The 27,584-nt window shown below is 45.1% G+C and overlaps 1 protein-coding gene across 2 annotated transcripts in view; it reads right to left on the bottom strand.

Annotated features, from left to right (window-relative positions):
- Positions 1-27,584, bottom strand: part of LOC138472715 (L-threonine ammonia-lyase-like) — a 406,130-nt gene that overhangs the window by 355,924 nt on the left and 22,622 nt on the right. For both annotated transcript variants that reach the window (XM_069611031.1, XM_069611030.1), the window contains one exon: positions 3,565-3,919. In XM_069611031.1, the coding sequence (XP_069467132.1) occupies positions 3,565-3,919 (355 nt within the window). The remainder of the gene's footprint in view (positions 1-3,564; positions 3,920-27,584) is intronic.

Below are 27,584 nucleotides of genomic sequence, written 5' to 3'. Positions count from 1 at the left end.
TGGGTGCTCCAGGGGCAGGCCCGCCCCCCCCCCCCCAGGAAAGGCCATCTGCGTACCGGGAAAGGCCATCTGCGTAAGAGTCCCATAAGAGTCCCAATACTTTCAATGGGACTTTTTTTTGGGTGACTCCAGCTCCCCACCACCTCTTTCCCCTCGACCCTGCCCCTCCACCCCCGATGAAAACAGGAAGTCTGTGCACCTGCCCAGCACTGTCTGCAAAAAGACTGTCCCTGTCTGTGTAGTATGGCTACTGAGAGTTATAAAGATGGATGGAATTTTAAGAGTAGGGTCAGTGTCCGAGGATGTTTGGGTTTGAAGTCGGATCCAGTGTTGTACAGTTAGTCGTAATCACAGTTGGCCCCATGACGTTGGGGCTGCTCATGAAAATGTCACTGTCCAACTCAAGGACATTCTGGGAGTTGTGTTCTCGGCTCACTTCAAGACGATCCATCTGGAAAAGGACAGATTAGAGTGGTCTCTAAAGAGCGTGCTTTCTGCTCAGGTGGGGGACTATGTGTATGGAAGGCGCCACCAGAGGCAAGTGCACAACAACCCTGGACTCTGGTTTACTAATGATATATTGTGCATGGCCCTGTTATTATCTAAGGGTCTGCCAAAATAGTGCCAGTTGCTGTTTTTGCCTCAGAAATCTACTGCAGCAAGGCACAGGAAATGATAGGAACATAACAGGTTTCCTAATCCAGGCATTCGCATTTCTTATTGACTTCTCAAGAGCAATACTCAGATCCCCGGAGTAATTGCCTTCCTCAGTGGCGGAAGTCGGTGTCGTTATGGTGCTTACTCAGGGCACTAGATAATATCCAAGGATTCTCCTTGCTTCCTCTCCTGGATTTCAGGATCAATGGTTTTCATACTCCAAACTATCATCAGGTTACTTGGGGAAGCATGATGTGAGTGATGCCAGTCACTCCTCTGCCTCCACTTCTCTTCATATTATAGATGGTACCATTGCTTAAGATTGAAGTTGCTGCATGCAGGCTAACTTCCCTCCCCCATTGATGGTCTTCCTTGATGCAGACTGCCTGTGGCATTAGGTGGATCAGGGATATATTGGGAAAAGTGCCCACAGCGGTCGAAGTAGACGGTGCAGGTAGTCTTAGACCGAATACCTACCATTGCAGTTGATTCACCTGGGGGTCTCGTCTTTTGCTTCTGCCTTGTTCCCATCCACTAGGATCACCCCCTCCACTAGGTCCGTGGTATGAGCAAGCAATGTCATCAGAATGGTGACACTGCGCCTTTCCATTCACCCACTTCTGGGTGATATTATGGTGAACGATGTTTGCCGCTCAATTTTGTGGCTTCCTTCTTATGGATTTCCTAAGGGGAGACAGCGGAGAACTGTTCCGGCCCTGCAGCAATTCAAATCTGTGGCTGGGAGCTGTGTTTAGATAAGTGATGCAAGTGCTTACCATACCCAGCCCTTAGTAACAATAACCCATATCTTGTTTCCATAGAGATGAGGACTGCTTGTGTCCTGAGACACTGTCAGTTCATGCTAGGTTTAATTTGGCATTGTGAGAGGGAGTCAATTCTCACATCCCTCTCAATCGTTGGCCGATTATGCATTGACCCGTGGAGTAGGGCAAATGTGGCACCCAGAACCTCTTTCCCTTCCTACTGTGCATCCAGGTATTGGTCAGTACTTTGGCTTCTGAAACCAATACCGTAACAAGAGAAAGATCAATGACTGGGGAAGTGATTGGCCAATATCTTGTCAACAATCATGGGGGTGAGCATTCTACCCTTGCAGACGGTGTGCTTTGGCGGCTTCCATTTGCGTATTGTATTTGGAGAGCAGCAGATACTTCTCCCAGGTCACCATATGCTGGATGCTCTGACAGACACCCACCTCGGAAAGGGCAAGAACATCTACAAAGTCTTCCCTTGTATAGGATGGTGGATACCTCTCGCCTACATGGGTTAGATATGGCACCCTGTTAGCTGTCTTCTCTGGACTTCTTCCAATGGCATAGCACTTGGTTTAGGTTTCATCATCTTAGCCAATCCGGTGAATTGGGTCGGCTTGGGACCTCTCCCAGTAGGGGGCAGTGATCTCTATTTTTCACACTTGGTAACTGATCTGTTTTTCAATGCCCCATTTCTATTTCCGTCAGGGGAATCTCTGTGGTTTGTTCACTTATTCTTCTAGCTTGCCCGTTATGGCCTCGTGTTGAAGTTGGTTTGAGCAGGGGGATAACGTATCTCTGACCTCTGCAATCTGCTCCTTGTCCACAGGTTCCTGACATCCGAGACTAGCTCCTCCATTTTTCACAAAGGAATTTGTGTTCTGTTTCTCGTTGAGTAGGCAAAGAGGCTTCTATGAGATATCAGTGTTCTGGGTGGTGGCTCACGGTCTGAGTGCTGAAAGCCACAGTGGGGTACACCTTGGTGAGTACATTACGCTGGGGTTCGTTTTATAATCTCTTGGGGTTCTAGGTGTGAGCATGTTACAGCATCCTTGATTCACTAGTAGATAAGGATCAGGCTTGGTGCCGCGTGCGGGCTGTAGTTCACCAGTACTCAATTTTCTGACCTTGTGACTTCATCCATTTGGCTTTGGTGTGACCACAGGAAAGTACGGGGACGAGGAAGGGGGACATAAGTAACACTCTGATTACTCACCGTTAATCTTCATTACTCCTACGTATAACGTCCCATTCACCACGATGTTGGGATGGATCTGTCCTTTCCGGTTTTTGGATATGAGTAAAGGGAAAGTGTTCTACCTCCCAAAGTAAGGTAGGCAGGGCTTACTTTTAAAAATAATGTAAAAATGGAGCTGGCTCCGAGGTGAGACACCTAACAAGTAAGTACCAGGACGTGGATGAGTAGCACTACGAGTAATGAAGATTACTGATAAGTAATCAGAGCATCTCCACTGGTGATCCAAGTCACTGGAAATGCTTCCTGCTTGCACTCAAAAGAATACAGACACCATTTCTGGAAAACATCTAGGATCAAACTTTTCCATCACTTTAAAATAGTCAGGAATTCATTTTAAAGAAGGGAGTGAGCACAGCCAAAGGATTCTTCTCACTCTATGTTGTGATGTTGTAATGACCACTCTATCAAATATGTGTATGCTCAGTGCTCCAGAGATATAGTACCTGGGGCTTGCTGCACGTGCACAATATTAATAATAATATCAATAATATTTTAAAAGTGTCTTGAGAACACATTAGTGGCACGTTTGATTGTTTGGGGGGATTTGGAACATATATGTAGCTTTCAAGCTTTTCTGCTTGCGCCCAAAGTGCCTGCTAATGACAGGGGGGGGACAGGATCATGTATTGTCAAGTGAAGGATGTACAGATTGCGAGCACCAGCTTAACTAGCTCGCAGAAAAGAAAATCAATATCAATAATGATTATATTCGTGGCAATGACAATGATATCATCAATGATGCCGGATAACCCTAAGCTTAATATTAAGAACCGTTTTATTGAGTATAGCCGCGTCAACAGTGATATCAATGTAATACGGTTAATAATAATATAAGTTCTATTAACTGTAATTATAATAATGACAATGTTACTGTACCATGCATGGAGTCTTCTGCACACCACCTTGGATTTTAAAAGCTGCTGCACTGATGTCTTCGAACCGTATGACCTCACTGCGAGGGCGGATGCTGGCCCTCCTGACTGGCGCATTGACGGGAGAAGGGGTCACCTGTGGGGGTGGCGCCCTGGGGGCATCCTTCAGGAGCTCCTCTGGGTGGCCCACGATCTTCATCTCCCAGGTCTTGACATCCCCGTTGAGATAGTCTTCCTCCCCAAAGTCCTTCAGCCTCTCTGGATTAATGGGGGTTGGTCGTGGCACATGGCTGCCATTTTGGCCAGGCCCATCCTGTCGACAACGAAGCGACTCTCTTCTTTTCAACTTCTTTTCACCCCTGTGAGAAACACAAGTGTAGTGCTGGCTTGAGATAATTCCGTGGCTGGAAAGAGAATTTAGCAAAGTATTGAGACGCATCAACGCTTCTCCTTAGATAGATTGCAATCTTCCGGATCGCTTGTGGAGACCCCACATTTCCAAAAATTGGGTACAACACAACAAAAGTAAATGCAAATGGTTACTATTTTCCACATCTTTCTTAAACTGATTTAATAACACACACATCTCGGTAAAATGTACATGATAATCTCGAATATGCCTGATATAAAAATACATGTTATGTTATATTATGTTGATTTATACTGCGCACGGTACCACCCAGGGGCAGTCTCCGGGCTCTCGCGTGGCTTTGCAAGAGAAGAGGGCAGGGTGTGTTAGTGGGGATAGGATGATAGAATAGGTTCAGAACCAGGAGGAACTGGCGTCTGCGAGCATTGTCTTACGTGTGGGAGTTGGTTCGGGAGGCTCAGGCTCGGAGTGGCCTATAGGGCAGAAGGCCCATGGCCGAACCGATAAACGCAAAATGCTGGTGTGGGCCAGTTCTTTGGATCAAAGCCATTTTTGATAGTCAATGTGGGCCAGTTTGATGTGTTAAAACACTATGCAGCTAATAGTTTTGACTAGTGTTGCTGAATAAACATTCTCTAAAATGCCCAAATTTGCATCACATTTTATCAAAAAACTCCCCTTTGGGTACTTTTCAAACACTGTCACAAAAGGAATGAATAACCATTTGCAACTGTGGGTCACTTTTTCATCAGTGCTCGAGAAAATTGTATGGCCCAGTCCAACCCTAGGGAGGCTTTGTGTGTTGTAACCGTATGGGTAGGACTCAGTGCATCGGATGTGTGTTAGTGTTTGTGTAGGATGTGTGTGTGTCGTGTGATGGTAGGGTTGGGTTTGAGGTCGTGCGTACTGCATTTCCTTATTCCTATTTATTTGTGTACCTTGTTAACAGCACTTAATACCCAACATTATGTTATCCTTGGTTCAAAATGACCACCAAGTATGTAAATAAACATAGAGTTAAATAAGATGGACTATGACATGGTTTCATATACAAAGAAGTGAAAGTAGCACAGCGAGGAGAGAGAAGAACAATCAAAAAAGGTGTTTTATAGATATGAGATAAGTGAACAAAAAGGTAAATAGTCATGCTAACCTACTGGAATTATGGCTGTGACACCTTCATTCTGCATATGTATATGGTAGGCAGATAACTTTCTGTCACCATGAAGCGACTTTTCTGCCCCTGGGTTTTCCTTTTCCAAATCGTTGCTGTAATGTGCTCAATTCCATTCTGTCCAAATTGAAGGAGTCAACTCCCAATATGCCATAGTTTGGTAAACAAAAGCCTATGACTGCAAAAGTGGGCCTGGGTGACATCTGGTCAGACTGCTTTTGGGGGCCAGCTGATGGTTTTGGAAGGCCCAGAGGGTGGAGGAAATGGGAATGAAAGTAAGTGAAGAATTCCTTAAAAGCAATAAGAGCTCTGTCCTCTTTCATTGGTAGGATTGGGATTAGAAGAGAATGTGTAGGATTTGTGGGAGCGATAGGAGCTGTATAGCTAGGACTGGGAATAATTGTGCCACCCTATTTCATCATGGGCGTTCACAGTTTAGATGGCAGTAGATTTTCAGATCAAGGAATGGATGATTGCCTTCATAAAATAGGCTTTTCATTTGCTCAGGCAGCCCCTCTATTCCATATACTCTTAGTTGAGATGCAAGCCATTCACAAGCTGGTTAAGTCGCTGAGCAAGTTTAGTGCTTGCCCAGGCAGCTGTGTTCAACCTGCAGTACAAGGCTTTGAATTCCAGGAGTTATGCTATGTTATGTCATGTTATTGTGACTTGTACCGTGCATCCCTGCCATTTATCATGGTCTCCAGGTGCCCTGGTAGATCTGAAAAGGAAGGAGGGCTGGGAGGGCTTAGTTAGTAGGATTGAGGGGGAGAAGCGCAAGAGAGCTTTGATGTGCTGGTGGTAGCTTCAGTTTGGAAAAAACATCACTGTGTACTGGTTTGTTTTTAGTTGGTAGTCGTTATGTGGTGTTTAGTGGATGAGTGTGTGTGGAGATTTGTGTGTGGTTGGTTTAGTTCTTGTTTGGTGTTACCTGGTGTGTGCAGTTTGTGGTGGTTTTATGTTTTGCTGTAGTAGAGGTATGTTGTGTTTTGTTCTGTGTTTAAGGGTGAGTAAGCAAGATATTGGAGAGTGGTTAGAGTGTTGGCGGAGAGATGTATTAAACTTCATCTATGTTCAATAAATTGGCTACTGTAAAAAAAAACAAAATCTGCTAAATTCAATACATTGGCTACGTCATAAAGTTCTAAGTGCGTTACATTGGCTATCCTCAAAATTCTTCTAAGTGAATACATTGGTTACCCTCCGAGCTCATCCAAGTGCAACACATTGGCTACCCTCATAAAACGTCTATGTGCAATATATTGGATAGCTTCACAATTCATCTAGCAGCAATACATTGGCTACCCTCATTAAATCTTCCTAGTGCAACACATTGGCTACACTCATAAAATCTTCTACGTGCAACACATTGGCTACCCTCATAAAATGTTCTAAGTGCGATACATTGGCTACTCTCATAAAAGCTTCTAAGTGCAACACATTGGCTACCCTCATAACATATTTTAAGAGGAACACATTGGCTTCCTTCACAATTCATTGAGCTGTAATACGTTGGTTACCCTTGTGAAATCATCCTGGCTACCCTTATAAATTTGTCTAAGTGCAATATATTGGCTACCTTCAGAATTTACAATTCATCTAGCTGCAATACATGTGCTACCCTCATAAAATCTTCTAAGTGCAACACAATAGTTACTCTGATAAAATATTCTAATCACAACACATTGGCTGCACTCATAACATCTTCTAAGTGTGATACATTGTCTACCTTCACAATTCATCTGGTTGCAATACATTGGCTACCCTCATAACATCTTGTAGGTGCAATACTTTAGCTACCTTCTTTTTTTTTATTTGATATAGTTGATAAATCAACTTTTCAAATACAGAATTAAAAAAAATATATATTTCATATTCAATTTACAACAAAACAATGTTTTCTTCTACATATTATACATTCAGTATGATAAAAGTACATGACTTCAAATTATAACTAATAGTCAGATAAAAATCAAAGTTACATGGTTAATTCATATTTTTTTCCTCAGGATAAATTACATCAAGAAATTGCACTATTGATTTCATTACAGTGAATTTAGCTACCTTCACAATTCATCTAGCTGCAATACATTGGCTACTCTCACAAAATCTTCTAAGTGCAACACATTACTTTTAGGAAAGATTTAATTAATGTGCAATTTCCCTCCATTTATGGACCCCACCAAACCTTTTGCTTTTGTTTGGCATTCCTAACCTGACTTTTTCCAGTGGATGCCAGCCTTCAGATGAACTCCCCTGGGCTTTTGCTCACTTGTTATGGGGAAACTGCCACGTCCTTCAGAGTTTCAGTATTGGGAAACTATGTTTTCCTTAGTCTTTGACCATGTTGCCATTCCTTGGTAACTTTTTAACAGTGCACAATGTACCTTTCAGCACCGTGCGCTGGGGTCCCTTTTTGTTCTATTGCACTATACACCCTCAAAGGATTTTTAGGTGATTGCGCGAGTGTGCCTGCGACGAACTGGTGGCAGCAGTTACTTTTCATAATGTTTTACTGCTTTCTACTGATTTAAAACGTGTTTACTGTGTTTGGCTTAAGACTGTGTCCCATGGCCATTTTGTCCCTTGCCTTCACCCAGGTCGAGTAACCTGGGCTTTCCTTTGGGCATGCAGCCTCCTGAGAAAACTGATCTCTTTAGTGGGCTTCTGCCTCTCATGTATGTGTGCCCAGGAGGTGGACTGGGACTGTTGCATCCCATTCCACACCACTGGTGCCAGGATGTCTGGAGTGCAAGAATGACTGAGACCACCCTGGGCCATGATTGACCCACGACTGGGATGCCTGCAAGAGAGGAGATCTTTTATTGGAAGTCCTTGATTTTGGCAGGAAGCTAATCTTGGATAAGAGAAGGGGCTCTGCAGCCATTCCAGGTCAATCACCTGTGTTCTCACTGAACTACAGAAGGATCCAAGTCTCCTACAAGAAGAAGCACACTTGTGAAACCACCAGAGACACTTTGGAAGGCTTTGGCACCCTTCGCCCTCTGCTGTCCCGTCAGACCCCTGCTTTCTTCTTCGATCAAGAAGGCCTGCAAAGATGCTTCGACCCTTTGGAGTAGTTGTAACAACTATTCTCAGTGCCCCCTGCTTACCTACCAAACAAGCCCCTTTGGAAGTGTTCCTGGGCCATCCAGCGAACTGTCCAGCTCTACCTCAGGATAACCCTCAGACATTGCTTGCTTGTGGTCCTGTACATTCTCTCACCGAATTGTGTAAGCCTAGCTTCTCTGGGTCCCAAATTAGGAGAGTGCATAACACTGCATGCATCCACAATTCCCGCGTCATTACCTGGTGGTGACGGTTGCTATAAATCCCCTGCTGTTCTGCTCTCCTGTGCCCTGAAGCCAGCTGCACTGGAATTTTCATCATACCTCCTTCGGAAGCTAAGAAAAGGCAACTGTCCTGTCACGGAAGAATGTTCTCCAGCGCAGCCTCTGAGAGCCAGAGTGATGCAAAACTGCAGGACTCAAACCTTCTACCACCTCGATTAAACTGGCAAAGTTTGGTCTGTTCTGTGCCGAGGGTCAGTGAGGAATTGCATCACTTACCGGTGGCCCCCTGGCACAACCGATCCCTTTTACTCATGAGTATCCCCTAAAGGTATTTGAACTTGGCTGGGTTAGCCTGTGCTCCCTAGTTATCCTCGCCATTTGAACACTGTTTTGCCGCTATGGGTAGGGCCTACTCGAATAGTGGGAACCAATTCTTCATCACCTCAAGCCCCTTCCTGACTTGCTACAGCCCTTACAAGAAGCGCTTTTTTGTTCATCTACACGATCATGCGTTTTTACGCACAACTGTACTGTTGATCACAAGACTCCAATGTTCTTGGGGTTGGACTCGTAAGTTAGGGAACAAACTCTGAAGAATTACCTAATGCCTTTTGTGTGTTAACATAACCCTCTCTTTGCAGGTTGTGGTTGCATATTATCACTAAATGTTATTAGGAAATGTAGTGTATATATATATTATATAGTTTATGGTCATAATACCGAATTTCGAAATCTCGAAAAAAAGGCAGAAAAAAAAAATGTTGAATTTTTTTTTATGACTTTTTTTTCGAAATGGGGGGGTTCCCCCCAACCCCCGTTTTTTTTAATTTTACCCCTTTTTTTTACTTACCTGACCCCAAAAACACAAATAAATAAATAAATAAATAATTCAATATTTTTTTTCGAGATTTCTTTTCGAGATTTTTATAATTCGATATTATTTTTTTGGCCTTTTGACTGACCACCATATTATATAGGTTAAGGATTTGTTTGATAACTGTTTTCTCATTTGCTAAAGTTACTTGTGTCTAATTGGTCTGGTTGACAATAAATGTATAGATATTTTTCATATACACTTGTCTAAGAGCAATTTGTGGTTAGTTGCTGTGTGTGCTCATTGTGGGCTTCCGATCACTCTCACCGTCCTGAGGCTTAGTCTTGACTGCCTGCCAAGCTACCTAGATTGGTCTGGCTTGTCCAGAAGGTTGCCCTGTTTCACTAAACCGAGGGTGGCCTCCTAAACTTCTACCCACCAGGTCAGAGTTTAGAAATCCATCTTAACATTAGCTACCGTCATAAAATCTTCTATGTGTGATAAAATGGCTACCCTCATAAAATCTTCTAAGTGCAACACATTGGCTACCCTCATAACATCTTCTAAGGGCATTACATTGACTTCCTTCACAATTCATCTAGCTGCAATACATTGGCTACCCTCACAAGTGCATCTCATCCCTTCATGCTTCTGGGGTTTATAAACTAAGTACCATTGATTGGGTAATGGTACTCAGAATCAGAAAGAATCTGACATGAAGCACTATATATGTAAATGTAATATTTCTGTAGATGTGCTGAATTGGCCAAAGGTTTTGCTGGTTGGGGTCACACTAATGTAAAAACAGCCTTTTGGGTCTTCTTGGCTATGTGTTTTTGGAAGGACAGCCTGCTGTCGATGGTGAAGCATACAGACTTTGCTGAATCTGAAAGTTGCAGATCAAACTCTTCTATGTGCATTTCATTGAGCTACTGTTGGATGAGTGTATGTTTATGGAGGGACCAGTGAGGATGAATTCAGTCTTGGAGGGGGTATGTTTGAGGTAGGCTGTCGACACCCAGGACTGGATGATGGCTAGGTAATCATGGAGATGAACAGATGCCCGGTGGCCTTTCTACTCTCATGTAAAACTGAATTTCGTCCATGTATTGGTGGGTGGCTATAATAGGATATTTGAGGAGTGTGCACAGAGGATCCATGTAAAGGGTAAACAAGATTGCTGAGAGGATAAAGCCATGGGGTACAATGCAGGAGACTGGGAGTCAGTTAGAACAGCGATGTTCTACTTGATTATATTATTATTTCTCCTGCATGCTACGCTATGCCTTGGTTTTGCTATGTGGCTATGCTATGCTACCCTGTGCTATCGGTTCTATGCTCTATCCAGCTTTGACAGTCTATGCTTTGTCAGATGTTATATGCTAAACTAAGGTTATGCAACGTTGGCCTTTTAGAAGTTATGTGTTTAGTTCTGAAGTACATCTTTGCAGGAAATGTTAACATAACGTTACATTTTTTAATGCACATCTAACTTTTTGCATTTATGGGGTGAATTTCCCCATATACCCTTCTTGAACTTCCACTTCCATCATTACTGCATTTACACTAACTCTGCTCTAATCCTTTTGCACCCTTGTGCATTTGCTTTTTAATTCTCTGTTCCCTATTCTGATCTTGTAACCACATTGTGTTTTCATTTCAAGGGAGTTTTGCTCCATTTTTATGTATCTGTCGGTTTATTCTTCGCTTTTGACATAATTCCAGTGTTGTTATACTTGCTTGTTATGCCGTTTCATGTCCTTCATATCTTGTGCTCATGTTTTGAGTCATTTCACATCTTGTATAAAGCCTTCAAGCGCTTTAAAGCATCTAGAAAGGGACATTTAGCATGCCAAGAAACACAATACAAGAGGTTCACGAAAAAAGGGCAACCATGTCTAAAGGATATGCGCAAAGACAAGCTGGTAAGCAAATTCAACACCCTTGTCTAATCCAAGATCCCCTTGCTGACTTCTTAACAGGATAACGTAACTGAAGTCCAGGTCACGATGGATAGACAAAGCTAGATTATGTAAATGAACTTCCAGAAGATCCCAGCCTCAACTCAAAAGAAACCCGGCCTCCCACATCAGTATACCTATCCACAGGTTTATAGTCATTGCATCGAAAAAGCATTGAATGCATTTTTTTCCATTTCTTTTTTTTAATGGCGGGTCCCCCCTCGCCCTCCCTTTTTCTAACCTCCAAAACCCATTATAATTAAAATAAACCCTTTCCCATTGAAAAAAATGCGTTCAATGGTTTTTTTCGATGCATTTTGTTCTATGGTATGGCATTTGACGGTTTGTAATTCGATGCATTGGCCAGATACCCTAGCCACATAATGCTCCTAGCAGGACTCAAGAACTTCCAGGCAGTAGCTACAGGGCATTTCTCCCTGCGGAGCCGCAGTTCAAAGCCAGCCCACAGGTAAAAGAATGCAGAGCTCATCCCAGCTTTCCTGTCTCCATAAAACCAGGTCATTCATGGCAGCAGAGTGAAGGTCGATGAATTTGCTTGCCTGTTCCCTTGTACATTGTCTCAACACACCTACTTTAACAATGATGCTCAGGCATTGCAGAAGGCCTGAAGGACTGGCCACTGCTAAGCCAAAGACATACCTCTGTAGAAAAGGTTACTCAAAAAAGTTGTCTGACATTCCATGGCCTATCTCTCTCTCTTCGTAACCCTTTTTTCCTCTATCCACATTCGCCTCTCAAACAATCAATTCTTGACTTGGCATGGCAGTACCATGATTACAATTCTGGAATGTGTTTTGTAGTAGAAATGGAATACACTCCTGACCAGTAAAAGCTGAGACGCCTGAAGGGTCCTCTTGAGCACAACCCTATATCATCACAGAGCAACAGACTACTGCTTGTAGACCCACTGCACCTCGTACAGGACAAACGCCAATGTCCTGCGGAAAGTGCCCAGAGGGCATGGCACTGTGGGCACTGCCAACGGAGTCTGTGTGGCTGGGGACTGCCTCCTAAGTCATGTCTTGCGGGCAATACTGAAAGGTTCACTTTACCTGGTACATGGGAGAGGGCCAAACACAATAGCCACAGGGAACAGCCCAAGGCTCTGCCCAGCAGGCACTTCTGGGTGGGTCACTGTGGCAGAGTCAGTTAGTTCATCATTATAAGAAAGGAAATTCACAGAAGCATATAGTGAAGGGGAATCCTGGTTAACTGGTATAGCTATTTAATATTGTTGTATACTTTAAGCATACACATGAATAACTACTGTTCTACTCTTTCACTGAATATGAACAGGTGCAAGTTAAAAAGTAATTATTTGGAAATGGCTACTGCTCTGCAGCAGTGGGCAGTGGCTTCCAAACTTCTACTCAGCCCCACACCACACGATACAGCTTTACGTGTATAATTAACCACATCTCTACCACCATGCAGTCAAAGGTATTTGGAAACACGGGTGCCCGCACTTATAAAGGCATCCCATGGCTGTTGAAATTGGATTCCAGCATGATGTTTAAGGAAGGCACATGTTACACTTCAGGTGCCATGTGGCCAATTTACATTCCAGTTGCTGGTGTGTCAGAAGACAGAGTCCAGCAGAGTATATGCATATCTGCATATACTTTTCCGAATGCAGCATTTGGAAAGTGAGGCCTGGTTATCAGAGCCCGCTTTTTGAAAGGGAAAACTACCATAGCAAAAATAAATAAAAGCTCAGGATTGCCAACGCTTGCAGATGGCATTCGGTCATCGTTATTATATTAAATTTTCTTTATTGACATCTATACTATTCAATAACAATATCACTGTTAGTTACTTTGTATGTAGAAAGTTTATTTCGGGAATACAAAATGTTCCCATAAAAACAACAATTGATGATATAATAGCACATCACACAATAAAAGAATAAACAACATCCCACCGTCATAAAAACAATACAACTTTTTAAAATACAAGAACCTTCAGTTCAGCTAATTTTCATAAAAGATGTCCTTAGAGTTAGCGAATTCTTTAAAAATGATAAACCCCAACTCACGCAGACTGAATCCCCCCATAACAGGAAGCACAGTTCAGGTTCATACTGAAGGAATCCCTGGTCCGCGAGCGTGCAATCTCTAACTAAAGAGAAAGCTGGACAAAAAAACACAAAATGGGCCAAGTCTTCCTTAGGCACGTCACAAAAAAATAGACAATTGATTTTCATTGGCATTGGACCAGGCCGCCACCACTGCTCTTAGATGGATACATCTGAAGTGTGCCCTGGTAAGGACAACGCGCTGAGAAGGGTTCTGTGCCCATCGCAAATATTTCTGCAGACCTGGGCTTGCAATAATAGCATGTTGCCTATTAGCGGGCATATGAATCTCGATGACTCCCTATTATCCAGAACACAATGGAATACCCTTACTTTTATAGCTCTCAGAACATTGTGTGGCATGACATCTCTCAAAAAACAATATTGAGCCATGTCTGCTTCTGACAACATTGCCTTTGCATACCTATGCCAGGGAATCTTCAGTTAAGGGTCCCTAGGAGGCAAGTGTTTAATTAGTTCCTGGGTTAAACCAGCCTTGCTGTTCCCCAAGACTCTAAGCCAATGATTTAAAGGTTGAGCTGCAATGGAGTCGCTAATAAACCAGCTCAATTCCTGGTGGACTGCAAAATTTGTGGCTGAGCATGGAAGCCCCAATACTCATTTCAGAAAAATGTTCTCCACCACCTGGATAGGCACAAAAATAGCATTCCCATTGTAAACTTTGAGCACCAGCTCGACTGGTAGCCTTGAACATGCCCATAGCTTGTGCCACCCCTGAAGTTTGAAGGAAATCGAACCCCCAGATAGTCAAAACTGTAGCCTCTGGGGATCAAGACCCCCTCACTAAATATTGCCTGAAATTTTTGGAGGACACTTCCCCCTACTACAGACTATGACTGCCAATTTTTGGGCATTAACCTTTAGATCAAGTGAATCCATAAATTAAGAGTATTTATCGAACTAGAGCTGGAAAGCTCTGGGAGTGTGGCCCTGCAAGACCATGTCATCTGAATAAGCCAGTAATGGTACGCGCCGAGTACCCTACCTGTGGACATCCGGAGTGGAATTAAGTAGATGGGCGTAAAGCCCATTAATGTACAGATAAAAAAAAGCATGGGGGCCAGTACCCCTTGCTCCACCTGAAAGAAAGCAGTGCACCGTCCGTGCACCCCACTCCTTACGCAAGCCAGCGTGGATGAATGCAGTCTCTCCAAAAGATCCACCAGTGCACCTAGACAGTTCATGGATCTAAGCACACACCACCGCTTATTACGATTAACCTTGTCAAAGGCGGTGCTCAAATCCATGAAAGCAAGGAAAATAGGTTTGTCCTTCACTCACAAACAAAGAGTGAGCCACCACCAAATATAGGTTGAGGGACTACTCAGCCATTCAGAGACCTGTCCCAACCCCCACTGAATGGGAGAAAGAATATAATAACATTCCACCCAAGACTCCAATCCCCAGGAGCACCCTCCCCATGATCTTGAACACAGAGTCTAAACGCGAAATGGGTCTGTATGATGCTGGATGTGCCCTCTGCCCCTTCTGATATATATGCTGAATTACTGCCTGCACAAATAGCGTTAAATGCCAGTGCCAAAATCGGGGCCCAGAGATCCAGTTCTGAAAGGAAGAAGTCTGCTGGGACATTATCAGGACCTGGAGCCCTATTTCTGGCTTGACATTTTATGGCTGATACAATTACACCTACTTTAAAAACAATGTTTCCTTCCACTGGGTGTGGCAACTGCTGGGGATCTACGGCCAACGGTCGTTCAATGGCCACAACCGCATGATATGCACTATCTGGGGCAGAGAAATGAGCCACCCAGGCCTGATCAGAAACCATAACATCAGCACCTCTTGACTTGAATTTGTAAAAAGGCCCATTGTTCACTATATCCCAGAAAAGCTTAGCATCATTAGTGGCAGAAGAATTGACCCAGACCTCCCAAGGCTCTGCTTCAATTTCAGACTTCCTGAATGCGACGCCCCTTTTAAAAACAGCCCGTGCCCCAACTATATCCCTTTTTGAGGACAGGGGATTCTTCAAGGTTTCGAGTAAAATACTCTTAGATTTCACTCAATCAAAGTTAAACCAACCCGGCTGCCTCTTTACTAATTATTTGCTAACCTTCTGGGTGAATGAAGCAGATAAATCAGACAGCAGTGATACAAAATTAGGTAGTATGATACTCTGATTAGCATCACCTGAGAAGTTGTCCAACTCCCACCAGTTGTTTGTAGCAAGGTCCCTGTGCAACCTCTCTCGGTCTACTAACTGTCATTTTACACTACTCCTTTGGCCAACAAGGGACACCCCCAGCTGGTACCACAAATCCAGCACTGCATGTTTTACCTGTATTTTGAGCACAAGCCAGAGAGGAAAATGATCACTAAAAATATCACTCAGCACACTGAACTCGATAACTCAATAACAAGGTCCCAAAATTTTACTGGGACACATAAGTAATTGATCGTTGAGCAACCTGACGTTGGCGAGAAAGCAAAATTGCCTGGGATATCATCAGGGAAACAGTCATTAGCTGAATGCAACCCCCATTCATAGAGGAACTTCCATAGCCTAAGCCCCTATGTGCATATTCTAACATCCCTCATACTAGGAATCGAAATCCCGGCCAGATCATCTTCTGAGGAATCAAATAGGGCAGTTATGGGACCACCAACCATCTTGGTGTAAAATCCCCCCCTCAGAATAATGAATAGCCCATTAGCAGCAGCCAGATTGGAGGATAACACCAAGAGAGAGTCATTGGCAAATTGTACTTGATATGATATGATAAGTCATTTATAACACATCTGTACACAAGTGTTGGTAGGCGGACAAGACAATAGAGAGAAGACAGAGGGAGGAAAAAACAAATGATCTTACTAGGCCATGTGTCATTCAGATCGTGAAAGTGCGATAAACGCAAAGTGCAGTGGGGGAGGGGAAGGAGAAGGGGGAAGTGCCAGGGAGAGGGAAAAGGGGAAGTGCAATCAGGGCAGCATTGCTCTGAGCAAGTGCAGCCAGGGCAGCGCGGCTCGGGGTAAGTGCAAGGAAGCAGGGGACTGTTGGGTTACAGTTACAGTCCCTAAGTGGGTGGGAGGCCTAGAGGCAGTGCATGGGCGACTGGTCGTGAAGGAGCCTGGTACTCAGTGAGACTCTGAGCATAGCCAGGCCACCAGTCATACCAGCAGGGGGGAGAGAGTAAGCCAAGGTGAAAAGGAAGGTCTTGAGCTGCGTCCATAACTTTGGGTGGTCTGTCTCAAGTTTTAGAGGGCAGGGAGGCCATTCCAGAAGAAGGTACTTGCAGAGGAGAGAGATCTACCCCCCACTCTCTGCCTGGAGAAGCATTGGTGGTGTCTGAGCGAAGGGCTCGAGAAGCAAGTTGTTTTGGAAAAGAGAGTTGGAAGTAGTGCAGGCCCTGGTCCCAGAAGGTCTTGTGGACGATGCAGAGGGTCTTGAACTTGATCCTTGCAGCAACCAGGAGCCAGTGGAGAGATTTCAGGGCTGGAGAGATATGGTCCCTGGGCGTGAGGCCAAGGACAAGTCTTGCAGTCCTGTTCTGGATTAGTTGCAGAGGGTGGAGAGTAGACAAAGGCAGATTGAGAAAGAGCATGTTGCAGTAGTCCAGCCTACAGAGAACCAGGGCTCTGGAGACAGTGAGCATCTGGGAGAAAGTGAGAAAAGGAAGAATACCGCTGAGGATATGCAGTTGGTAGTGGCAAGGTCTTTGATGTGAGGAGAGAACGAGAGAGTGGAGTTGAAGGTGCACCAATGTTTTTGCCTCACAGGAAGGCAAAAGAAGAGGGCCCAAGGAGGGCAGCCAGAGTGAGAGAGGGAAAGCGGGAGCATTAGTCCCAATGAGAAGGATCTCAGTCATTAAGGAAGAGATCGTTGGAAGCGCACCAATCCTGAATTGCGGATAGACAGTCAGGAATGAGCGAGAGAGGAGAGGAGGCTAAAGGGAGCCTGAAGGAGAGCTGAGTGTCACCTGTATAACACTGAAAGTTAGCGGAGAAAGCAGAGATAAAGTGGACCAAAGGAGCCAAGTTGACAATGAAGAGCCAGGGTGAGAGGCTAGAGCCCCAGGGAACACCACATGTGGAGAGAGAGGTGGTGGAGAGAAAGGACTCAAGTTGGACCTGGGAGGGTTGGTCCATGAGGATGGAGGACAGGGGGGGGTTTGTTCATAGTTGGGGATGGGGGGTGTCGACCCACCGGGTCTTGGCCCTTTCCCACCCATTATGGAGGTGCCAGCCCAGTAACATACGAGCACTCCCTCAGCTGTTTTTTCAGCTGAGGGAGTGCTCTTATCTGTGAAAGGGAAACTTTGCTTCCCTTTCACAGCTACATTTCCCCAGCTGAACAAGCTCAATGAGCAATTCCATGCTGGGGGAGAGGGGGTTCACTTCCCCAGCCTCGCATGGCTCATAGGAAATGCTGGCTGGGGAACTGCATGTCTGTATGTGCAAGGAGGCGCTCTTGTGCCACCTCGCACATACAGACAGGGCAGGCTGGAGTGGGGCATCTATGGACCCATGCTCCGGCCTCTTGCACATATGTGCAGGAACCAGGAAACTTCCTGATTCCTGTTCATGCTTGCAGGGGACTGGAGCGATGGAACCTCCGGAACCGCAGCAGAAGGTAAGTTTGTTTATGTTCATTTTTTAAAATTTAAATTATGTTTATGGATGTGTGCATGCTTGGGTTGTTAGGTGAATGTATGATGATGGATGCTGGTGTGAATGAGAGAGTACTTTCTGTGTGTATATTGTGTAAATGTGTGTGTTTGTATGTTCGTTAATTTAGTATTTAAATATGTGTATGGATGCGTGTATGCTTGTGTTTTGAGTGAGTGCATGATGGATGTTCATGTGAATGAAACAGAGAGTGCTTGGTGGGTATGTTGTGTAAATGTTTGTGTTTATATATTTATTATTTAAATATGTGTATGGATATGTGTATGCTTGTGTTATGAGTGAGTGCATGATGGGTTCTCGTGTGAATGAAAGAGTGCTTGCTGTGTGTATGTTCTGTAAATGTGTGTGTTTATATGTTTATTATTTAAATATGTGTGTGGATGCATGTATGCTTGTTTTATGAGCGGGTGCATGACGGGTGCTTGTGTGAATGAAAGAGTGCTTGCTGTGTGTGTGTTGTGTAAATGTGTGTGTTGTGTGCTTATTATTTAAATATGTGTATGGATGTGTGTTTGCTTGTGTTTTGAGTGAGTGCATGATGGGTGCTCGTGTGAATGAAAGAGTGCTTGCTGTGTGTATGTTGTGTAAATGTGTATGTTTGTGTGTTTATTATTTAAATATGTGTATGGATGCGTGTATGCTTGTGTTATGAGTGAGTGCATGATGGGTGCTTGTATGAATGAAAGAGTGCTTGCTCTGTTTATGTTGTGTAAATGTGTTTGTTTGTATGTCTATTTATTATTTAAATATGTGTATGGAGGCGTGTATGCTTGTGTTATGAGTGAGCGCATGATGAGTGCTCATGACTGTAAATGAGACAGCGTGTGCTTGCTGTGTGAATGTTGTGCAAGTGTGTGTGTGTGTGTGTGTGTGTGTGTGTGTGTGTGTGTGTGTTTGTGCTGGTCCGAGATGATTTTGGAGATTGAGGGTAGGAGGTTTGTACAACAAAGACATTTTAAAAATACCTTTGCTGCACAAACCCCCTCCCCACTGGCCAAAATCAGCTCTCCGTCTGAGGTGCTGTGGGGCTCAGGGGATAGGGATGCTATTGAATTACTGGACATCTATGATAGATGTCTATTAAAAAAAATACCATACCTGCCTCCCTGCTCCCCCAGTGCCTTGCATGCACACATAATCCTGTTGATTGTGTGGGTGTGTTTGGCACTGTGAGGCCCAGGGGACAGCAATGGTATTTTTCTACTGAGCTCATGACCCAGGCGTGTCATTTTTTTTACTGGGCATCTATGCTAGTTGGCCAGTAAAAATAAACATGCCATACACCAGTGCCTCGCAATCACACATAATCACATTCATCATTATTGTGATTATGTCTGACTGCATTGCGCTGGCACACCATGGAGCAGGCGTGGCATGTTTTACTGTGCATGATTGATAAAGGAAGCATGATAAGTGTTATTATGTAGCTAGACTTGCATTTTAATGCAGTGTGAGAAACCTGAAGGTTGCTGCCTAACGAGTCCTCGGGGATATGTCATCCAGGTAGCCAGGAAAAGGCCATCGCTATTGGATCCAGTTCCTGGGGGTGGACCAGTGAGGGAGGATCACCTGGATGGGGGGGTCCTCGGGGAGTAGAACACCGATGGGTGAGATGTGGAATCCCCCTTCTTTCAACACCTTTTTCTTATCCTACCATGTAGGACATTCAAAAACACTGACCCCCCCCTTTTCCGACACGAAGGCTTTCGCACAAAACAAAAGAGAACAGACTAACACCAAAGCCATTTACCTCACATGTCCCAATACAAGGCACAGGCAAAGTCAGGCAACTGACCAGAATCACACACACCTTACAGCACTTTCCCTTCCCCATAGAGATAAAAGGTGGAGCAAGAGAGCACACTACGAGCAAGCCAGACCAGAGAGGCGAAAAGCCTGAGCGAGGGAGACTCTTGCTTCCGTGGTACTGGCCTTGACTCCAGACATACAGAAAACCGAGCGGTTCATCACATCCGGTGAGTCGAAGAGAGGATCGATAACAGCTGGGCTAGTGGAAGACCAGTAGCAGAGGGGACCTGCACCACATGGGTGCTGTCTCGAGAAACCATGGTTTATCCCATTTGATGAAAGGAGGCTGTAGGAGAGTCCCCAAGACAGGTCAAAGTGGTCATACAGGAGGTCTAAGAAAATCCCCGTACATTTGAAAGTATTTGACCTAAGAACTGTAAGAAAGCAAGGGAAATTAATCCCGCAGACATAGAAAGCAAATGTGAATGAGAAGTTGACAAGACTGGACCCAGTGCGGGGATGCTGACGAAGAGGGGACAAAGTCTAAAGTCCCAACAGTGTGTTGACAAAGGTGAATCCGGCAGATGGATGTCTACTGGAACTGTTTAAAAAGACATTAAGATTTGTGAACGAGAAAAGCCATAGTGAACGCGGTGGAGGGAGACTGAGAATTGAGAGATTTCTGCACCCAGAAGAGGGCTACCCGGGGTGAAGAATCACCATCCCAAGTACCTTTTCGATATCTGTAGCAGTAGGGAAGCTACTATCCCCCTTGGAAAAGAGGAATGATTTCTACGGACTTGGTTTTGATACCCCCTCTGGGGTGCTACATTCGATTAGCCCCAAAATCTGGCTTAGCTTGGAAATTTGAGATAGATATATTAGCAGGCATTATTGATCCTGATTTCCAGGGAGATGTGAAGGTTCTTTTACAGAATCACGGTGATGTCCCTTTTTAGGTATATCTAGGAGATCAAATTGCCCTGGGAATATTGGAAAGAGCTATATTTCCTCAGTTTAAAGAAAGTGAACCAGATAAAACATAAAGAGGTAACTTAGGCTTTGGGAAAGCTGACAAATCTCTTAACATAGAAGAAAGCAAAGGAGAAGAACCTGCCATCTATCCCGACCTAGCCTTTGCCCAGAGAAATGATCCTGCTCTCGTTGAATCTTTTTTACAAGCAATTTCAAAAGAAGAAGGCATAGAGAAGGGAAGTCCCTTTCTCTTCTTAAAGCAAGGGTTACTTTCCTGGAGAGAGACCTCTACAGAAAGATTGATAAAAATGCAACTAGTGATACCTAACAGCCACCAAAAGGTTGTGCTAGAGATCGCACATTCACACCTTATTGGGGGGCATTTAGGACAAGTTAGAACTCAGGCTCATATCAGTGAGAAGTTGCACTTGCCAGGTATCCACGCCGATATAAAAACTTTAATTCAGATTTGCAAAATCTGCCAAAAGACCAGCACGCTCATCCCATTATCTGCCCCTCTGAACCCGTTGCCGATCAAAGAAGTCCCCATTTCAAGAATTAGTTTGGACATAATAGGACCTCTACAGACATCTAAACTAGGCAATAAGTATGTCCTGGCAATCGTCGATTATGCGACCTGATATTCCGATGCATTCCCAATGTGAAACAATACCACGCAATTGATCCTTACATATATTCTACTGTATTTCTCTACGGTTGGCTTTCACAAGGAAATACTAACCAACCAAGGTTTGAATTTTATGAATAAGCTTATGGCCGAAGTCAAAGAGCTACTCCACATTACCACCTTGCTAACTTCTGTGTACCATCCCCAGACCGATGGCTTGGTAGACAGATTCAATAAGACCCTGAAACTAATTTTATGGATATTAGTGGGCAAGGACAGGAAAGACTGGGACCGAATAATCCAATGGGCATTATTTGCAGTGAGGAAACCCCTACAGGCTTCCACAGGTTTCTCTCTCTTTGAGTCACTCTATGGAAGAGAGCCCAGAGATATCCTAGACAAGCTCTGGTAATCCTGGGAAGAACGAGAGGAGACACCCATTCCAATCTCAAAAACTGCCACTAGAATGCCAGAACACATGAAGTTGCTTCGAGACTTAGTTGGCACTCATATGGGAAAGGCCCAAAGTCAACAAAAGAGCAGTTATGATCAAAAAGTAGAATTAAGATCATTCTCTATAGGACAGAAAGTACTGGTCCTCTTACCCACCTCAGAAAACAAACTTGTCTCTAAATAGCACAGACCTTATGAGATAATAGAATGAACAGGAACCTTCACGTATAAATTAGCCCAACCAGACAGGAAACAGAAAGTTCACTTATATCACACCTCCTGAAGGAGTGGACAGAGAGCCCGTCAGCCACCATGCCAAAATATTAGCTTGCCTGGTTCCCGAAGACATAGATAACTTTGACTTAATTCCTCCCGAGTTGTCTATTCAGCAGAGAGAAGATTTAAAAGATGTAGAAGTTTAATTTCTCAATGTATTCTCAGAAAAACCAGGAAGAGAGAAAGGTACATACCACTTCATTTGCACGCCTAAAGGTAAAGTGGTTCACTTAAAGCCATATCGTCTACCAGAAGCCTGTAAACAAATAGTGATCAAGGAAGTCAACAAAATGTTGAAAGACAATATTAATGAGCCCTCCTCAAGTCCATTGACCTCTCCTATCGTGTTGGTCACTAAACCTGAGCGTTCCTAGAGATTCTGCATAGACTTCTGTCAACTTAACGCTATATCAGACTTCGATGCCTATCCCATGCCACGCATCGATGATCTAATTGGTAAACTTGGGACAGCCACTTTTCTATCTACCCGAGATTTGGCAAAAGGGTACTGACAAGTACCCTTATATGGGCCAGATAAGGAGAAAACAGTGCTCTCAACGCCAAAGTCCTTCCTTTTGGCCAACACGGTGCACCAGCTACATTCCAACATTTTATAGATAACATTCTGCAACCGTATTCCGATTTCTGCTGAGGTTATATTGACAATATTGTCATTTATAGTAAGATATGGGAGAACCATCTTTTCCATCTTTATACCATCATGAAGGTCCTCATAAACGTGGCCTAACTGATAATCAATCTAAATGCAGATTGGCCCAATCAGCTGTTAAATACCTTGGCTTCTGCGTAGGGAATAGGAATGTATAATCCCAACATGAAAAAGTAAAAGCTGACTTCGGTCCACCAACTCCCAAGACCAGAAGAGAGCTCAGAGCTTTCCTTTGGTTAATAGGATATTACTGTAGGTTTATCCCTAACTTTATGGACAAAACAGCCAGGCTGAGAGATAAACTTAAAAATGCTGAACCCCAGAAACTTCATTGGAACGACGACGATGAGGTATGCTATCGCATCCTAAGGCAGACTTTATGCCAGAACCCAATCCTAAAGGTAGTTGACTTCTCAAAGGAGTTTGTGTTACAGACGGATGCCTCCTTTACAGGCTTAAGCACCATCGAGTGTCAAATTTGCGACGGACTAGAACATCCCATACTATACACCAGTCGCAAGTTGTTCCCACGTGAAAAGAACGACTCTGTGGTAGAACTACAGGCCTTAGCCATGAAATGGTCCACTAGTCATCTTAGGTATTACCTATATTCGGATGAAAGTTTACACTTGTTACAGACCACTCAGCCCTAGTTTGGATTAGCCAATGCAAATAGTCCAACCCTGGAGTAATGCGTTGGTTTCTAGACCCACTACCCTATTGTTTCACAGTGGAACACCGGAAAGGAAAAGACCAGGGAAACGTGGATTTTCTTTCCCGATTCTCCTGTGAAACAAATGTGGCTACATCACATGGAGGAAGGGTATGTGAGAAACCTGAAAGTGTCTCCCTAGCCAGCTAGTCCCCAGGGATATGTCATCCAGGTTGCCAGGACACAGCCATCGCTATTGGATCCAGTTCCTGGGGGTGGACCAGTGAGGGAGGATCACCAGGATGGGGTACTCGGGAGTGGGACATTGACGGGTGAGACGTGGTATCCCCTTCTTTCACCACCTTTTCCTGTCCTACCATGTAGGACAGTCAAAAACACTGCCCTCCCTTTCCGACATGAACAATTGCACAAAACATGCAAGAGAACGGACTAATACCAGAGCCATTTACCTGACATATCCCAATACAAGGGTCAAGCAAAGTCAGGCAATTGACCAGAATTACACACAGCCGACGGCCCTTTCCCTTCTCCACAGGGATAAAAGGTGGAGCAAGAGAGCACTGTACGAGTAAGGCAGCCCACAGAGCAAGACAGTTAATCTACCCCAGCAGTTCAAGAGAAAGAGAAAGGCGGCGAGAAACAAGAGAGTGACAAGGAGAGAAGCGACTTTGCCCTTTCCGACCCAAACCCATAAAACCTTCAAGGAAGAAAACATAAGCCCGAAGATAATAGCTATACAGTCCTGCAGCAGATGTCAACGGTACAAGGGGCAGGCCTACACCGATAAGCCGGGGCGAGGAAGACTCTTGCTTCCATGGTACCGGCCTTGACTCCAGATAAACGGAAAGCCCAGCGGTTCATCACAGCTGGCGATTCGAAGGGACTATCGATAAGAACCGGGCTTTGTTGAATGAAAGTCGCAAAGTGGTGTACTGATAACTGTAAAATTGTTAGTGGAAGACCTTCTGCAGAGCGGACCAGCAGCACGTGGTTGCTGTCTTGAGAAACCCTGGTTTATCCCATTTGGTGAAACTACAGATACCAAAAGGCCGTAGGAGAGCTGCCCAGACAGGTCAAAGTGGTAGTACAGAAGGTCTAGCAAAATCCCTGTACATTCAAAAGCCTTTGACCTAAGAACTGTAAGAAAGCAAGGGAAGTGAATCCCGCAGACTTTGAAAGCGAATGTGAATGAGAAGATGGTAACAGTGAGCCCGATGGAGGGATGCTGACGAAGAGGAGGCAAAGTCTTAAAGTCCCAAGAAACAGTGTATTGACAAAGGTGAACCTGGAAGAGGGATGTCCACTTGAACTGTTTAAAAAGACATTGGGCCTCATTCCGACCCTGGCGTTAACCAAGGCGCTATTAGCGCCTTGGTTGACGCCGTTATTTTTCCGACTCCGCCATGGTGAATGGCGGAATTACCGACCCATTCCAAGGTTGGTGGGGGCGGTAATTCCCCATTCACCATGGGCCCTTCCCCATTCCCATTTTGGCCCCATAGGGCTCAATGGGAATGGGGAAGGCGCTAATTACAGCACCGTAAATTACGGTGCCGCAATTAGCTCCTAGATTCCTTTGCGGGTTGGTTTTTTAACGCCTGCAAAAAGCAGGCGTTAAGTACCAACCCGCAAAGGGAACTCGGAATAGGGTGGTAAGGGTTTAACGGCACCGGTCTCGTTACCTGTGACCGTTAACCCTTACCGCCCTTCTCGGAATGACCCCCATTAAGATTTATGAACGAGAAAAGCCATAATGAACCCGGTGCAGGGAGGCTGAGAGTTGAGAGGGGTCGGTGCCCAGTTGTCATGATTCCTGCCCCTCATGTCCCCAGCCCTCCAAGATGTCAGGCTGGAGCCATGCCACGATCACCTACATGGCCCTCAAGGGCCTCTCCATCCCTCCAAAGACCCACTTGGAGTCGGACTTGGTGCTTGTGGCACCAGACTCACTCACTCCCATAGGATAACATTGGGGATTGGACTTGTAGTGCATTGATGGGGACAAGATGGATGCCCCCACATATTTTGGTTGCCAGAAATGCATGTGCAGTCTAGTCTTTTGGGTGTGGTTCAGCTCAGACACACCTGGGATACCCAGAGACTATTTAAGCCACGCCCAGGCTGAGAAACATGCTTTGTGTTTTCTGCACCTGAAGCGTGACACTCACCGTGTTCGGATCGGTCTCCAGTAGGCCTACATCTTTCTTCTGCGCTCAGCTCTGCAAGAACAAGAACACTGTTAGGAACAGCCTTACCTTGCAGCGCTTCTGCCCATCATTCATCGCTTCTTCTGTTCTGCGGGCATCTTCGGCGGTGTCATTCCCATCCCGGCACGCCGCTTACTAAGGAAAAGGGAAAAGACCAGAAAAAAGGCATTAGTAAGCATTCAGCAAATCTTCGCTTATTTTTAAAGACTGTACGAGCTTCAAACGCTTACCTGAATCCCAGCTGCTGTGGGGGAACTCTGTCTCCGGAACTTCTCATCCATCTGCAAGAGGGAAAAGACACTCCAGGTTAGCGTGGAAACATCTAGAGGCGCCGCATACCGCGCTTACTCACCGTATTTCTTCTTCATAACCGGCATCCACGTTGAAAACATCGCGGCACCTACAAGACACAGAAAAAGAACTCAGTTCAATACAAATATGAAAGGGTCGCAACGCGCATAGCGCTCTCACTCACCTTCAGCGGTACTCATCTCAGCAGCACGTCGCCATCCCCGGACGCCGCCCATCATCTAAGGAAGGAAAGGAACAAAGTTAGAGAACTGTTCAAAAGACTCATTATACTTACCTGTCGGACTCTTGCCAGTGAAGTAACTAGGTAGCAACGAGCCTGCATCAATCAACGCGCCCCTGCGCTGAAAGCAGGACAGAGAGCAAACTTTCCAAGAAAACAAGGTGAGCTGTGGATCAAAGGGAAGGGTTGTACCCTGGGGAAAAAGGGGTTCAAGCACACAGAGACAAAAGGGAGTTAAACTCTACTGTGTTTCAGGCCAAGTCTCCAGTCGAGTAGACTCCAGTGAAGGGTTCAAGGTCGTAAGAGGTCAGAACAGGCTGAGTGACGTCCCCGTGTATACCAGGTGAGCGTTACAGAACACAAAGCCTCACATCAAAATCCACCTGGGCGTCATGGAAACGTCAGAAACCGACCAGTTAGCCCACATGTTGGGGCAGCTACATTCCGAAGTACATGAAGCCAGACAGGAGACCAACACCCTGAGGAGAGAGCTGATAGTAGCCAAAGAAACCACTGATGATTTAAGCCGGCAACTTCTCCAGTCACAAGCAGAGCATGCACCATTGCTGGGAAGTGTGCCCTCGTTGCCAGCACCATCAGCCAATCCCGTTCAGATAACCCTTCCTGGGGCAGTTCCCTTGGCCCCACCCGAATGATTTACGGGGGATCCCAAGAGGTTTGCAACGTTCATGAACCATTGCCACCTGCACTTCCTTTGTAGACCAGGGGCCTTTCCGAATGACCAATCACGGGTCGCTTTTGTGCTATCCTACCTGAGTGGTAGCGCCGCGAACTGGTCTGTACCCTTTGTGGCCCAAGACGATCCTTTGCTGCATGACTTGAGGGGCTTTCAGCAGGAGATGGAAAAGCTGTTCGCCCGTCATACTCATGGGCAGGCATTAGACAACAAACTTCTGTCCCTACGCCAAGGGAATCAACACCTATTAACATAAATAGCCACGTTCAATAGACTCGTAGTTGAAGCAGAATGGCCAGTGGAGAAGAGAACCACGTTATTTCATCGGTGGTTGCGGGGGGAGCTCAAGGATGTTCTCGCACAAGTAGTGAACCCCCGAACGACTGCTCAGAATTCATTGACCTTGTTGTTCAACTGGATCATAGGTTGCAGGACCGAAGAGCAAATCGAACCAGACCGGACCCTCGCCCTATGTATGTGCGTTCAAAGGACAATATTGCCCGCACAACGGAAGGTTCAGGAGGACCAATGCAAATCAGGGGGAGGGGGGGGTCAGATCCCTCTTGATTAAAGCAAAAAGGGATAAAAGGAGATGGCAGCAGTTATGTCTGTACTGTGGAAGGTCAGATCATTTACTTAAAGTGTGCCCTGTGAAGCCACCGAGGAGGACGGTAGGGGCCACGGACAAGGAAGATACCATTAAGGAATCAGAAAACTCCCCAGCCCGGCAAGTGTAGGGGTCCACTTGTCGAGCAGAGAAAGTGAACTACAGACCTCCCATTTTGC

This window comes from Ambystoma mexicanum, chromosome 8, assembly GCF_040938575.1.
Source record: "Ambystoma mexicanum isolate Mex_15411 chromosome 8, UKY_AmexF1_1, whole genome shotgun sequence".
In the NCBI taxonomy this organism is placed as follows: domain Eukaryota; kingdom Metazoa; phylum Chordata; class Amphibia; order Caudata; family Ambystomatidae; genus Ambystoma; species Ambystoma mexicanum.
This window is presented reverse-complemented; position numbering and strand designations above follow the sequence as displayed.